Source organism: Sapajus apella, unplaced genomic scaffold (assembly GCF_009761245.1).
Source record: "Sapajus apella isolate SASKATOON/1434 unplaced genomic scaffold, GSC_monkey_1.0 scaffold10, whole genome shotgun sequence".
NCBI classification, from domain to species: domain Eukaryota; kingdom Metazoa; phylum Chordata; class Mammalia; order Primates; family Cebidae; genus Sapajus; species Sapajus apella.
Genome location: NW_022436950.1, coordinates 29,630,206 through 29,642,231, shown reverse-complemented (window position 1 = coordinate 29,642,231; position 12,026 = coordinate 29,630,206). Strand labels below are relative to the sequence as shown.

Below are 12,026 nucleotides of genomic sequence, written 5' to 3'. Positions count from 1 at the left end.
ATATATATATATATATATATATAATTCAGCCTATCCCATTATCCTATGCTATCCTGTCACCCATCAATAGCATTTTTTTATTTTTGGTGACAATAAAGTTGATGTTCCCTACACTTCCAAAATGGGGACTTTCCTTTCTTTTCTCTTTCCATTTATTTGTCTGGATTATTTTATCTACTTCCAGGGCTTTAACTACTTTTTATTCAGTGTTAATTACAAAATCAATCTATTCTACCCAATTACCTCTTCTAAATTCCACACAAATATTTCTAGCTACCTCTATTTCAAATATCCAAAAAAGACTCAAGGAAAACTCATGAATACCATCATACACACACATAAAATAAGAAAATGATTCTTCTTGTCAATGTTTACTCTTTGAACGAGTTCACCACCTATTCAGTTGCTCAAAACAGAAAACTTGAGCTTTGGCTAACATTTATTGAAAGCTTAGTATGGATCTGAGACCTCTCTTACATTCTTTTTAATTTTTATTTTAAGTTTAGGGGTACATGCGCAGGTTTGTTACATAGGTAAACTTGCATCATGGAGGTTTGTTGTATAGATTTACGTACGTTATCACTCAGGTATTAAGCTTAAGTTCCCACTAGTTATTTTTCCTTATCCTCTCCCTCCTCCCAAATTCCACTCTTTGAAAGTCCCCAGTGTGTTCTGTTCCCTTGTATGTGTCCATGTGTCCTCATCGTTTACAAGTATTAACATTCAATTCTCACAATATCTCTATGGGGGAAGGTATTCTTTGGAAATCTTAGTAGAGTTTTTTCACTTTTCTTGTATATTTTATCTAGTTAACAGTCGAGCTAGAGCCAAAGCTGTCTGGCTCAAGACCTAAGCTCTTAACCACTGTGCTATTTCTCTTTTCCCATGCCCACTTGATCATCATGTCTTATTAATTCTACCTCTGTAGTATTACTCAAACTCACCCCTTGTCTGTAGCTCTGCTATTATGATCAGGGTTCAAGATCTCATAAAGTGTTTCTCTAGTCTCCATACTGAGGTTCCTATGTACAACTCTTGCCTGTTTCAAACAATCCCTACATTCCTGTCATATCATTCATACTTAATGGATATGAAGTTTCTACTTTTCTACTTAAAGGCTTTCTAGGCAAACTTTCTAGCTTGTCATAGAAAGTCTCCATCTGATTACTGCACATAAATTCTGCCTTGACTCTTCATTCATACCTGAATCTGCATTCGTGTCTCCCATGATTATTTTCTCTTTTCATGTCTGTCTTCTCTCATTATTCAGACTTCCCTGTAAGCATGAGTCTATATAGCATAGTGTCTAATATATAAAATGCACTCAATAAATATGCCTTGAATAAAGTATATTAGGATCTTTCTTTGTTTCAAGATCCATATTTTGATATTCATAAAACATAACTTCAAGAAAGAAAATGAAGAATTTATTTCTATTGCTAAAAATATCCATATATACTATGTTGTTAATTATATACGAACTATTACATCTGTTGGGATTAGGACCTGGAGTCTGATTCTTCATTTCATGTATTACGCCAATATGTTTGCTCTAAAAGATGAGGCCAGGCATGGTGGCTCATGCCTGTTATCCCTGAACTTTGAGAGGCCAAGGTGAGAGTATTGCTTGAGCCCAGGAGTTTGAGACTAGCCTGGGCAACATAGAGTGACCACCCCCCCCACCAACTCTAAAACAATAAAAAATTAGCTGAGAGTAGTGGTGCACACCTGTAGTCCCAACTTTTGGGGAGACTGAGGTGAGAGGAGCTCTTTAACCTGGGAGGTCAAGGCTGCAGTGAGTCGTGATTGCAACTTTGCACTCCAGCCTAGGTGACGAGGGAGATCTGTCGAAGGAGGAATAAAAAGAAGAGGAAGAAGAAGAGGAGGAGGAAGAGGAAGGAAGGAGGAGGAGGGGAGGAAGAGGAGGAAACAGAGGAGGAGGAGGAGGAAGAATAAGAAGGAGGAGGAGGGGGAGGAGGAGTAGGAAAAGAAGAAAGAAGAACTGCAGGTAGTTACTATTTGGATTGCTTCACCCCACCTCCCCACCATACCCCAGCCTACTTGTTTTACTGCCAGATAATACATCTAACAGCAATCCAACTATAAAATATTAATACATAGGCATTTGACTATTATAACTGAAGGAAAATGGTAGCTATCACTGGAGATGAACAGGATCACCCAAGTACATTTAATGGACTGTAATAAACCACATTTCTTCACAGCATGATTCAAATGCCTTTCCTCAATTTACAATTAACTGATATCCACAACTGGTTACTTTGGGAACTTTGTACTCCTGCTTTGGGAAAACAAACAAGGCTGTTTTTTTTTTTTTTTTTTTTCTTGTGGTTATCATATAAAAATAACTTCTCACATCTGAGATCTTTCAAGCTTCCTCTCACTTGCCAAGTTTGCCTCCCCTTCCTGGTTTACACTTTTAATAATGTTCATGTGCTTCTCCGGCGAAACCCTAGACTCCTGACCTCCTTGCTAGAGGTGAGAATGATTAGTGACTGCTTTGCGGTTCCCCAAAGCTCCTCCTACCCAGACGGTGACAGTTCGGATGCTGAGGTTGGAAAGCAGGACAAGGGACACTCCTGAGCGCAGCTTGGAGCAGGGGAAGTCGAATTCCGGGGACTGAAGAGGCCGTGCAGGGGACCAGAGCGTGCGATGCGGAGTGTGGACTTCTTGGGTCGTACCCCAGCAACTCACGCTGCAGGGGATTCGCCTCTCCGGCCCTGCCGCCCGGCACGGGCCGCTGTCCACAGTGGGAGGTGCTGAAAGCAGCGAGCGGGTGCGGGGGCGGCGAGGCGGACGGCTGCTCCAAGCGCCCCCCTCCTCGCTCCGCGGCTCCTCCAGCCCTCCCCTCCTCCCGCAGCCATGTTCCACACGCGGGGAGGGGTGGGGGGAGGGGAGAGGCACGGGGGATCAGGGCGGAGAGAGCCTGCTGTGCCTCGGGGAAGGAGGGGATGAGAGTTGGGGGGAGCAGCGGGAGGAGGCGGTGGCAGCGGCTAGCGAGGAGACAGCGCTGGGTCCTGCAGTAGGACTCCCGGGAGCCACCATCATGGTGAAGAGGAAGAGCTCCGAGGGCCAGGAGCAGGACGGCGGCCGCGGCATCCCCCTGCCGATCCAGACCTTTCTGTGGCGGCAAACCAGGTGAGGGGCGCAGAGGGCGCGCCGCGGGCCGCCCTGGGCTGGGGGCGCTCCTGGGGCCGCCCGGGTCGTCGGTGCCGCCGCTGCCGCTGAGGCCGCGCCACAGCCTGCAGCTCCCTCCCTGGGGCTGGAAAACAACCCTCTGCACCCGCTTAAAAACACGCATTAAAATATATGTGTATATCTTTCAGTGAAGTTTGACGACAAGCAGATTGGCAGTTGTCGAATAAATATATACATTATTTAGGGGGTGGGAGGGCAGAGAGCCTGGGAAGAGGGGGTGGGGAGCTAGGAAAGATAATTATGACTGGTTGTGCTCCTGCATCCAATTCCCCCTCCATCTCCTGCTGTAATTCTAGCCCGGTGACCTGTTGTTTTTCCAGCTCCTGTTTGGCGAATATCTGCTATGCCCACTTGTTAACCATTTTGCTCAGATTAATCTCCCCAGTTAAAGCTCCTGAGGATTTGTGATAAGGGACTCCCCCCATCCCCACAACCCCGGAAAGGCCTGACAGCTATTCAAATAAACAGAAAAGATTTTCTTTATTATTATTATTTTAGAGATTTGTCAGATAAAAAATTAGATCCTGGAAATCATGACCCACAAGCCATGTTCAATTTTCAGTTTTTATTATGACTGTACACGTAAGTAATTCACCACTTCTGACCACTGGCGATTTAAAATCTTAAAAGTCTTCAGAATAAAAGCGGATACAGAAAACCATCGAGATCCACTTCTCTTTCATATATGCAATTACACATGTAAAAGAAAATGTCATCAGCTGCTCAACACCTGCTCATTAACAAGCTATAAGGAAGCATGAAATTTGAATTTCATAGCACCCTGTCTTATTCATTACAAAATATGTCACAAGGATGCTTTAATAGTAATTTTACTTATGTTTATTAACAAATATCTCTATTAATTTTCAGTGCATTTTTGAGGCCCAAACTGGGGAAGCAATATGAAGCTTCTTGTGTGGTATGTGATTTTCACCATTTGATAATTATTTCCCTATTCCATGTGGTGGTTTGAACCCAAAGAAAGATTTTAAATCAAACAGACTATATACATTAATTCACTTGGCAAATATTATTGATCACCTATTTTGTGCCAGGCACAATTTTCTGTGCTGGAATAGAACAATGATAAAAACAAATAGAATGTTTACATTCTAGTGGAAAGGGGGCAAGCCACAACCAAATAAGTAAATACATAGTAAGCCAGATGGTGGCAAGTACTATGCAGAAAAATTAAGCAAGGAGAGATACTAGGAAGCACTAGAGATGGGAGTTGTATAAACAATGGATAGATAAGTCTTACCTATTAATGTGAACCTAGGCCAAAGTCACAACGGGAAGGGAGGGAAGGATAGCTGGGGGAAGAACAGAGAAAACAAGTTAAAGGAACTTAGCATCTACTGAGGAGTAAGTGAAAGGATGGGGAGGGATCCAGTGGTAGAAGAAAGGACAGAGAGAACAGAGAACCAGGTGGTGGAGGGTTTGTTTTCCTCCTGCAAGTGTGAAGTCAAATCCTTAATCAACAAAACAAGCTGTTACAGTGGAAGTTCATATGATGGAGTGCCTGTGAAAGAACTCCTTGAACAAAATATGTGCAATTCCGCACTTTTATGTCTTGCGTATGTTCTGCAATTCTAAAAATGAATAACATAAAATAACTATGAAAATAATACTGTTAATATTTATACAAAGTAAAATGAATTTGTCCTGACATTCTAAGGGAATCTTATATTCCTACAAATTCTCATTTTACAAATTGGGAAAATAAGACACAAAATCATGAAGCAAAATTGAAATGGACTTTTCACAGCCTTCATTAGTATTTGGAGCTTATCCAAAAGTCTTTACATTGGATATATTATAACATAAAAATGGAGATCTACCAATTTGGATATTGCCATTCATATTTACAAATAGCTATGCAGATGACCTTGTGGTAAAGAGCTCTGAGATGTGTTAGAGCAAAAAATTCTGATGGAAGCCAACTGGAGAGTTAAACACATACATGCCCACTCAAGGAGGAATTTGTTTTGTTGCATCTCCTGTCCTTCAATGTTGTCACAAACATATTTTTTAATATAACTTTCTTATAAGCACTTTTTAATGGAATTTGTTGTTGAACTTAGCTTGTTAGAATGATTTGACATTTGAAATCTCAGGCTTTCTTAACCATACTGACAATTATACTAGCTTAAAATAATCCTGACTTTTCTCTGTTCTTGGAAAAGATACTTCTGACATTTTTAATGTAGCCACAAAATATCAAATAGTTGTTATATTAATGGATAGTTAAGGCTAGAGATATATAGATCTCAATATAGAAAACAACTTTCAAAGTTTCAACTTTAAAAGTTGTATTAGTGACGCTTAAGGAGAGAATGACATTACCCAGAACACTCTGAGATTATGAATTGCATACTCATCCTCTACAATATACTAATTAGAATGTATAAATTCTTTGTCATCTTTTAGTGTCTAATATACTCATCCTTTACTTAATGAATACTTACATACCTGAGGACTGATGAATTTTATAATATTTGTATTTACATCACCAACATATCGAAATGCCTTTATGTAGTTTCTTAAAGCAAAATGTTACAACTCTCATTATACTCTTTACCAAAACCTCAGTGTACCCTTCATTAAAAACATGAATTTCTTATTTTTCTTTTTTTGAATCAAAAAGTAAAAAGTTTTCTTTGGAAATCTCTGTAGTAAGCCATATTAGAATATCTGCCTTTCTCACAGGTATCCTAATAATTCCAGTAACACAGTTTGAACATTTGGGACTTGTATTGTGATTATTATTTAGAACATTTATACAATTTTCTTGACTGGGGCATCAAGTATCAATCATGTTCTTACAAGCTAAATGTTTATTAAATTTATTCTAATATTTAGTAACTACATTTTCTCCAACACCTTACAGTGATATTCCCCTCCTCCCTCAAAAGAAAAAAAATAATTGACTAGGTCAGATTTGGTACTTGTTCTGGAATGCTATACTCTCTGATGCACTCTGAGTATCCCTGGCGACGATAGAAAATTTAATAACCAACAAAGTTAAGATAGCTTATTTTCCTCCTCCCTCCCCCCTTCCTGCTCTCCCTTCCTTTCTTTCTTTCTTCCACAGATGCATTAAGTTATCTTTTACTGTTTTAGGCATTAGGTAGAGAGTGTTCTGTGCTAGGTCATTGCTAGGCCATGAAATAAATCAGGGACTCCAAAATCAGAATTCTTGAAAAAGTTGTATCTTAGTTAACACCAGTGGAAGAAATTGACATAAATTCTGTTTCTCAAGACACTTTCGCAAAGAACTCATTTTGGTCTGCACTTGTGACAGCCTTTTGGATGACTCAGCAACGTTTTATAAAATATACATCCAGAAATCTCATGAGGTTAAATGTGTTGATCCTGTTTGTTAGAGGAAGCTTACTTTAACAGAAATAAAAATCATTTATTAATTCAAGCCACTTACTTTGGCTCAAAAGCCTGCAAATGGGTAGATAATAGAAAATTAGTACTGACCCATTGTATATCAACGTATACAAGAAAATGCAGTGAGTGCACCCTAAAGAATTTGGTCCAGCAATTTGCATCTTTTAATGGGTACAATAACTTGCTGTTCATTTTTCACTAATCAGAACGCTCAATTTCTTAGTTTACATGATTTTGGATTTTGGGTTTTCTTGTTGTTTTTGTTTTGTATTTACAGTCCTTTGAGCGAGTGTTGGTAGAAAACAAGCTGCATGGCCTCTCTCCAGCTCTCTCTGAAGCCATCCAGAGCATTTCCAGATGGGAACTTGTGCAAGCTGCTTTGCCTCATGTCCTCCACTGCACTGCAACCCTGCTTTCAAACCGAAACAAGCTAGGTTGGTGCCCTGTATTACTTCTTTATGGCATGTCATTGCCCTTGTGTTCAACACTGATCATAATAACCTGTATTGAGTATTTACTGTTTTCTCAAGTACTGTGCATACATTATCTCATTTAATTATCACAAAATCTCACATTTATACTATCATTATTTTCATTTTACCAGTAAGGAAACTGGCTGTCATGTTTTGAATGGTTTAATTTTACAAGTAATATGTGAATATATTCTCTTCTTAAACATTAAAATAGACTGGGCATGGTGGCTCACGCCTGTAATCCTATTACTTTGGGAGGCCGAAGCAGGTGAATCACCTGAGGTCGGGAGTTTGAGACTAGCCTGGCCAACATGGTGAAACCCCACCTCTACGAAAAATACAAATTAACTGAGTGTGGTGATGTGCACCTGTAATCTCAGCTACTCGGGATGCTGAGGCAGGAGAATCACTTGAACCCAGGAGGCAGAGTTTGTAGTGAGCCAGGATCACACCACTGCACTCCAGCATGGGCAACAGAGTGAGACTCCATCTCAAAAAAAGTTAAAATATTAGAGGTAAGCTAAGACCTTCACTTGCCCAAGATGAGTCCTAGCCAAGGTTGTCCACTTTGCTCTCTCAATTCCTAAAGCAGCCACTCTCATGAATTGGGCATATTTGCCTCCGACACTTACTAACTTTGTAGTACTGTGTGTATGTGTGCACTTGTGCATAAAGACTATGTTTTAGAATATTTTACAGATTGCTTTTCTCATCTGGCAATGTGTCCTACCCATGTACCCCATGTTAGTGTACATGCTTTTCTCTATCCCATTTCCTTCCCTCGTTTGGGCCTCTGCTCAAATATTATTTCTGTAGAGGGACCTTTCTAGGTCACATTGTGTAAAGTAGGATAGCTTTTATCTTCAGAGCCTATATTTTTAACCACTATGCTGCCTATTTGGAAATATATCTGGGTATCTAACTGAAGAAAAGTGATTCATGCAGTTTCTGCCCCCATGGCAGCATATCATTCTGCAGAGATTGCAGCCAATAGGGGAGTCCAAAAAACAAGAATGAGCCCTTTTAGCAGTGGTTATAAGAAGTATAGAGAAAGCAAGTATATTCTTCCTTCCCAGACCCAATGTTGACATCCATTGCTCTGGTCACAGAGTTTGCTTTAACCTGCCTGTGTAATTGTCCCATGCAGGCCACCAGGATAAACTGGGTGTTGCTGAGACAAAGCTCCTTCACACTCTGCACTGGATGCTTCTGGAAGCTCCCCAGGACTGCAACAATGAGCGGTTTGGGGGTACAGACAGAGGCTCCAGCTGGGGTGGCAGCAGCAGCGCTTTCATCCATCAAGTTGAAAATCAGGGTTCTCCAGGGCAGCCTTGCCAAAGCAGCCCTAATGACGAAGAAGAGAACAACCGAAGGAAGATCTTCCAGAACTCCATGGCTACTGTGGAGCTCTTTGTGTTTCTGTTTGCTCCCCTGGTACACAGGATCAAGGTAATCAGAAAGCCAGTGTTAGGGCTGGAGTGGGTGGAGATGTGGTGAGGGTGGACTTCAAATGATATTTCCATATTTGGTCGGCCATGTCTTTGTATGACTGTACAGCAAATCAAGGCATGGAGAACTTTATTTCTATGTTAAACTACTGAACATTGCTTCAAAAACACAAATTTCCACATACCGTTTACCGACTTAAAAATCTTCAGTGGTTGTCCCTCTGCCTCATGATAATGCCCAACATATTAAGCATAGAATAAAAGGTCCAGCATGACATAGAGTTTAAATTGCTTTCTTGATGTATCAACTGTCGGTCCCTACTGGCCACCTCATGATCCAGCATTTGAAGCCACGGAAGCCATTCCCAGAATTTGCTCTTGCTGATTGCTTTACTCTCCTTTACCCCTCTATTCCTGTCATAGTCCTCAAATTGAAACTTAAATGTCATCTTTAACATGAAGCTATTCCTTAGACCTCACCATCTAGATGTCATTACTACCTCCTTTGCATCTTTACAGCATTTTGTAACTACCTCTGTTACAATACAGGGTCTAAGTTTTAGCCGGGTACAGTGGCTCATGCCTGTAATCCCAGAACTTTGGGAAGCAGAGGCAGGTGAATCACCTGAGGTCAGGAGTTCCGAGCCAGCCTGGCCAACATGGCAGAACTCCATCTCTACTAAAAATACAAAAATTAACCAGGAGTGGTGGCACACACCTGTAGTCCCGGCTACTCGGGAGGCTGAGGGAGGAGAATTACTTGAACCCAGGAGGCACAGGCTGTAGTGAAATCGTGCCACTACACTCCAGCCTGGGTGACAAAGCAAGACTCCGCCTCAAAAAAAATGTTCTAACTTTTTATGTGCCATGGACTTTTATAGAGTTGGGTATAGCCTAAGAATTGCTTTCTAAAATATTTTTAAATGATTAAAATACAAAACATAGGATTACATGGAAACCAGTTATCTCAAAATACCATCATATCCATCTGCCCCTGGACTTGAAGGAGACGATGTAATTTGAAATCATTGTGCCACCACTTTCTAGCTGTGTGATTTTGTTGATATTACTTCACCCCTTAGTTGCTCTAACATGGGGTGAATATGTGTAAGACACACTGCAGTTCCAACGCATGAAAAGAAATCAAGAACTAATTGTTACTTCTGTGTTAACAAATTTCATTTAAGTTCTAAGGTAAGAATTGATATGTTCATCTGCTCTTTAATAGAATGTTATAACCCAGTGAATAGATCAAGTTAGCAGTGGTTCAAGTTAGCAATGTATTTATGAAGGTGGTTTTGAACATTCACAGTCACCATGAGGGAAACAAACTAGTATTTTCATTCATTTTTAGTTTCCTAAAAAATTCACTTTCCACTAACTCTGTCCATTGCTGGGCGAAATAGATTTGAAACTACCTATAAATTCCCAAAATGAAACACATACATTGGCCACATTGCCCATCAAACATACTAAAACTTTTAGATATCAAATCAAATTAAATTGCCATTTTAAAATCTCTAGCTTTCCATTTTAATGTCTTTTGTACGTGTGATACTTAGTAGAAAGCACTACTTTAATGGAGACTGTCTACCTGGTCTGTGAGCCCTGCAGGACCTACCCCTGTATACCTCCTGGGCCTTATCTCCCTCTAACTCACTGGCCTTTCTCTCATTCACGAGCCACCTTCAGGCTTGTGGGAGGCTCACCCTCAAACTCAACAAGTGCATTTTTGTGTTCCAATCCTTGCACTGTTTTTTTCAACTTGAAACATTTACCTCACCTCCTACACTCAGGTTTTCACATGGCCATGTACTTGTCCTTGGTTTATTCACAACTCAAATGCCAACATTTCAGAAAGTACTTCCCTGGTTAATCTCAAGCCACTAGCATGTTATCCTACATTCTTTTTTCCTTGTTAGCACTTATCAATACCTGGAATTATTTATTCATTTTTCTGAATGCTTGCTAGTTGTCTTCAACCTCACCGAACAGAGGTCCTTGAGTGAAGGGAGACTGCCTGTCCAGGTGACAACTCTGTCTCTAGTGTCTCAAACAGTGTTTGGCATATACAAAGTTCTCAATAAATGTTTAATGGCTGATTCACCGACTAGACCCATCATTATCAGAAGCTGATCCAAGTGCTAAAAACAGCATGCTTAGGAATGAAGCCTTTCAAATGGAGAGGACAGGAAAGAAGTCTTAGAAAGTAGCCCATAAAGATGTTTATAGGTTGACAAATATCATCTGGAAAAATGTGGGAATATAGGAGTGCCCAGGGTGGCCATAATTTTATTTTTAAGACACGGCTGGGAGTCTAAGTTTTGGAAACAGTTGAGCCTGTATTTAAATCCAGTGCCTGCTGCTCTCTACTATAGGACATTGAGCAAATAATTTCTATAATTTATACGGCTTTTTCAAGTATAAATTGGACCTAATAATAAATTTATAGGGCATTGTAAAGATTAAACAAGTTATAGTATTCAACCTGATACAAAGGAAGTCATTAACAAATGTTAGTTGTCTTTAGAGTTGGTATTTTATGCTGTTGGTATTGTGTATTATTAGTAGAAAAGAAGTAAGATCTCCTTTCAGGAGAGACTACTCAAATAATTGAAAGAGCTGGCTTAAGACCCCAAGTTTAACTTGTGGCTTGGGAATGGAGCATTTATAAAAGAGTAAGACAGTTCATATGACATACTACAGAATGATTGATATACATGAATAATTATTGTTAGTGGTATAATAGCATTTTTATTATATTATCACTATAGTTTCATCATTTTGTCATTCCTATGAGAGAAGTATTATTCTTGATGCTATAGAGAATAAAAAGTATTCAGTCAATAACTTTTGCCACAAGGCCTTTTCTCTTTGAGGGATGTCTGCTTTTTTCAAGTTGTTGGGGAATGTACAATCTCTAGATCAAGATTTCTCAGTCTTGGCATTGTTGGCATTTGGGGCCAGATAATGCTTTGTTGTATGGTATACTGTCCCATGCATTGTAGGATATTTAGTAGAATTTCTGGCCTCTATCCATTAGATGCCAGTAACAGACCCTTGCCCCTGAGTTGTGCCAACCACAGATAACTCTAAATGTTGCCAAATATTCACAGGTAGGTTTGTGGAAGGGAAATGGTCCTGACTGAGAGCCACTGCCTTACATCTTTCATTTGCCTGCTGGGTTATCAGGCTCTGTTGGGGCCTACCTTCTTTCCCTACCCATGTAAATTTCCCCTCACCAGCACCATTAATGTTCTTTTATCCCTTTGCTTCTTTGCAGTTGCTTTTCATGACTCCAACTCCAGATCAAGACCAAAATTCTCCTTTTCTATTCCTACTGAGAAATCTGTATGCTACTGGGGAAATTACGCTACCATCCAGACTAATGCTTCTGCAATGCTGTGGTCTCTAAACCCAGTCTGTTGTGTTGCCTGGCTTGTCAGTCCTTTCCTTGATTTTCCCCCTCAGGTTCCCACTCAGCACT

At 40.2% G+C, this 12,026-nt stretch overlaps 1 protein-coding gene across 13 annotated transcripts in view; it reads left to right on the top strand.

The window, feature by feature from the left end:
- The first annotated feature begins 2,484 nt into the window (after positions 1-2,484).
- The window catches only part of UNC80 (unc-80 homolog, NALCN channel complex subunit), a 225,223-nt gene continuing 215,681 nt past the window's right edge, over positions 2,485-12,026 (top strand). For 6 of the 13 annotated variants that reach the window (XM_032278347.1, XM_032278345.1, XM_032278344.1 and 3 more), the window contains exons 1-4: positions 2,486-3,159; positions 4,090-4,138; positions 6,896-7,052; positions 8,239-8,540. In XM_032278347.1, the coding sequence (XP_032134238.1) occupies positions 3,068-3,159; positions 4,090-4,138; positions 6,896-7,052; positions 8,239-8,540 (600 nt within the window). In that variant the 5' untranslated portion in view covers positions 2,486-3,067. Of the gene's footprint in view, positions 3,160-4,089; positions 4,139-6,895; positions 7,053-8,238; positions 8,541-12,026 lie in introns of all 13 variants that reach the window. The other 7 variants (XM_032278348.1, XM_032278352.1, XM_032278354.1 and 4 more) reach the window with 5 other exon arrangements.